Source organism: Phlebotomus argentipes, unplaced genomic scaffold, assembly GCF_947086385.1.
Source record: "Phlebotomus argentipes unplaced genomic scaffold, Phlebotomus argentipes genome assembly scaffold_18, whole genome shotgun sequence".
NCBI classification, from domain to species: Eukaryota; Metazoa; Arthropoda; class Insecta; order Diptera; family Psychodidae; genus Phlebotomus; species Phlebotomus argentipes.
In genome coordinates this window covers 17,167,952-17,171,624 of record NW_026776177.1, presented here as the reverse complement: position 1 = coordinate 17,171,624, position 3,673 = coordinate 17,167,952, and the positions used below count along the sequence as shown (strand labels likewise).

Below are 3,673 nucleotides of genomic sequence, written 5' to 3'. Positions count from 1 at the left end.
GGAGATGAAAATGGAAAAATTGTGTCAAATCACCATGATTGGAGTGGAGAATTGGATGGAAATTTTCCGCCTTTCGTATTCACTTCCTCGTTCGGGAAAAGTTCTTTGGCTGTCAAGTCGCGCAATTTTGCCCAGTTAAATCGAGAATGTAAAATTAGATTTGTCCCTAATTAGAGGGAATTATGTATATATATGGACGAAGTGGCAAGAAATGGAGGGAAAATGAGCTGCTAAGCTGGCACTTTGCGGATTACACGGAGTTTGTCTCCCCCTTCACACTTTAATCTCCCCACTTTGGCTGCACAATGTGATGAAATCTTCACGTTTTAGCAAACTTTATAGTTTCACGTCTCAGATTCTCATTCTGCCATCTCACCCAGTGAATCTCTTCAACCCATTGAGAGCCAGCGGAAAAAAGGCCGAGATGAAAACAGGCCTCAATTGTGATACAATATAAGAAAAGAGATACACTCCTCCGGCAAATCGTGTACATAACTTCTATTTTTATCCGCCGCATAGAAAAGGAGGGAAATCTCAATCGATTACATTGTTTCGCAGCATTGAAATTCTTATCGGAGAGTTTGAATCGTAACGCCGCACGAACGATAAGATTTCGTGACCGACAATGTTTCAATCTTGCCACACTTGATCGACGCTTAAATTGAAATATTACTTTATTGTAAGTCTTATTCAATTTCACTCACATGATGGAATAATTTCTCTCTTCTGAAATTTCTTTTTACAAGTATTTGAGCACTTTTTGCTGACATCTTTGCGCCTTATTGACAAAACTTAACATTTTAAGTGTCTTTTTTGATACTTTGTGACCACAAACATCTGTAAATGTTTGCCACTGTTCGCATTTTCCATACATTAATCGCTAAATATTACTTATAACTTGACCATGCAACAACTCGCATACAAACAAGCTCTGTTCACCTGAAAAAGCTGCTGAACGTCTTTTCGCTCGTTGTGTTGCGTAAACACACAGAGAATTTTCAGATGTAAACAGAAATCACGCCTCTTTAATGACGATATTTTAATAAGAAACCTCAGAAGCATTTATGTTGATTGAGTCAATTGTTGTATTGTAATGCAATCTGTTGGGCGATGCGTCACTAATCGAGAGAAGACGCTCGAGTTTAACCTTATAATTGTTCAATATTAAACAGGTTGAGCACGCTCGTGTGAGAAAATTGAGTGCTCTTAGCATTTTTACACTGAATTAAGTCACTGCAGTCTGGTGTGTTGCTCCAGCAAAGGCGCGCATTGAATTGCCAATTGGCTGGAAAGTGGCCCCAAGTCGGCATGACAGTGGTGAATGGGGTGAAATTGGCCAGGAAGGCGAGGCTGGTGCTCCTGCTGGGCCTCTGTATGGCAATGCTGGGACTCCTTTGGCAGCATTTCTGGGCCACGCTCGTGCCAAATGTAAGTTCATATTTGGCCGCTCATCAAGTGCATACTTCAAAATTGATTTCCTTCTCTCCCCACTTTTCCGGGCAATAAAAGATCTTCCTGTGGCGATTGAAATGGGAATTGCCGCTGGAGATTGAGATGAATATTTCACTATTCAATTGGGTGAACTCCAACGAGAGTCTGCAGAAGCCCATCTTCGCCGAAACTGGGCCAATCACTTTCCGGCAGGAGAGCGCAAATGATGAATATGCGCGCGATTATGTGATTCGGCCCATATTCCAGGGGCATCTGCGGAAGAAGTTCTACTGCACCGCCAACTGTGCCAATCTCAGCATCGATAGCATCTCGACGCTGAATTTCAGGCGTTCGGTGAGATTTATTCACAGCTTCTTCGCAGATTTCTGATGCTTATCACTGCGCATTTTTTGCTGTTCTTCCCAAAGTTGCCCAGCGGCTGGCGTGACACCTCGAGGCCTTGCTCTTGGCTCCCTTGCGCACTGCAGGAAGCCCTGTTCGGCGGTCGGCGAGAGGAGAAAACCAGAGACGTGACTTCTGACCCTTTTGGCCTCAGTCTGGTGAGTTTGGCGTCCGACATCGACATTTTCGACAGGGAAATTGTCACCTCTGACCACAATCGCTCAGCCATCGTCGTCAGAGCGACAGGCATCTGCAGAGCAATCACACTCCTCGCCACCGGCATTCCCGAGAGTCTCCATGGCATTGCCGCTGATAGATTTACAGCCATACATGATGATTCCGGGCCAAACTTCCTGAACGTCTCCTGCGCCAGTTCGGAGATTCCACTGTTCATCTCCCCGCCTGGCGTCTCAATTGCGGTGGAGCCAACTTTTAGCATGATCATTAGTGCGATTTATGAGCTGGAATTCCTCGTTATGCTGCCATTCAATCGCCAGCCTGACGCACGGACGTTCCTGCCATTGCTGAAAATTCGCCAGCAAGGCTCCATGAGAGAGAGTGCGAGGAGATCCTATCACAATCACCTCTTCGTCGTTCATTTGGGGCGTCATTTTTGCTGGAAAATTCTTCTCGGTTTGGGAATTTCAATAATCCTTTGCACTCTGGTGGTGTTGGTGAAGACAAAGAGAAACTACAAGATTTATTTTATAGAGCATCAGGAGTTGGAGAATCTTTCATAAGCTGTTTCTGTAAGAGCAGCAAATATTGTTTTTAGGTAAATGAGAAAAGTTCTCAACATTCCGTTCGAACTTGCATTGTTTATTTATTATATTGCATGCAAAGTTATGTAGCATTCTTAATGTCAATCTCCGGTCAAGTGTTTTTTTTTTTACTTAAAGACAAATACACAATGTAAAAATCTGCAAATATATAGTTTTAGACACAAATCATTGCCTCTTATTGAGAAATGCCGTAAAAAGTAAATTTAAGCATATTTTGGCTTTCCTCGAGCTTTCCCGTGACATTTTATAGGAGTTGAGCGTGTTGAAGCAATTCCTAATCTCTTGTGACCATTTTGGCCAATAAACACTCATTTTCCGATAAACTTTTCCGCCTCTGCTTGTCGCCAATTTCACTAATGTGTCCCCAAAGTGGTGCCGAAATTGTTTCAAATTGTCTTCAGCAGTAGAAAAGGTCTAATATGAAAAGTTTGTGCGAAAGAGGAAAAAACTTTCCTCCCTCCTTTTATTAGCTTCCTGTGAGTTGATTGATTGGTTTTATTCATCACCCCCAAAAGAGAGAGAGAGATCGGCTCCCGCTGGTGCTTTTTTGCTGCGCGCCAAATGGGGATGAAAGTCACGGAAGCTGCACGACAGCGAGATAATTTATTTAGAAGGAACAGAAATGACGAGATGAGAAAACATTGTAAAATATTGCTGTTTTGGCGGCTGAAGAAATAGGAGGGGATCTGTGGCGGGCTCTCGCGGCGAGTGGCGGAGCGCGAAGTGCGCAGATGGGAAGGCATTGAGTGTAGGGAATCGCGGCCTGCGAGTTCAGTGTGTTTCGGTCTGTCGTGGTGCTCGGTTCGCTTTGCAGCTGCACTCGTTGTCGGAGTATTTTGCCGTGGATCGCTTGCATGTGCCGAGGGCAGAAGAACACATAGAGAGAGAGAGAGCAGGAAATTGTGGATTAAAGTGGCTCCTCGGCGATCCCGTGAAAGTGGGCATGAGCGCCGAGAGGTGTGATTCCGAGTGGTGTGAGTGAAGTGTTGAGCGGATAATTTGGTCAAGACTCCCACAGACTCAAGAGTGCGATTGCAGGACTCTCCCTGGGCCCTACC

General features: G+C 44.5%; 1 protein-coding gene across 1 annotated transcript; it reads left to right on the top strand.

Annotated features, from left to right (window-relative positions):
• The first annotated feature begins 1,241 nt into the window (after nt 1–1,241).
• Nucleotides 1,242–2,771, top strand: LOC132259905 (uncharacterized). Its single transcript, XM_059757720.1, has 3 exons — nt 1,242–1,428; nt 1,510–1,785; nt 1,860–2,771. Exons 1-3 carry the CDS (start codon nt 1,309–1,311, stop codon nt 2,571–2,573), a joined length of 1,110 nt encoding a protein of 369 aa, XP_059613703.1. The 5' UTR covers nt 1,242–1,308; the 3' UTR covers nt 2,574–2,771.
• Nucleotides 2,772–3,673: the final 902 nt, after the last annotated feature.

What these genes read in the sequence shown, in the direction of transcription:
- LOC132259905 (XM_059757720.1), top strand. Translation starts at nt 1,309, where the DNA reads ATGACAGTGGTGAATGGGGTGAAATTGGCCAGGAAGGCGAGGCTGGTG. An exon ending in GGGCCACGCTCGTGCCAAAT is followed by an intron (nt 1,429 to 1,509) that starts GTAAGTTCATAT and finishes GGGCAATAAAAG; the next exon opens with ATCTTCCTGTGGCGATTGAA. An exon ending in CGCTGAATTTCAGGCGTTCG is followed by an intron (nt 1,786 to 1,859) that starts GTGAGATTTATT and finishes TTCTTCCCAAAG; the next exon opens with TTGCCCAGCGGCTGGCGTGA.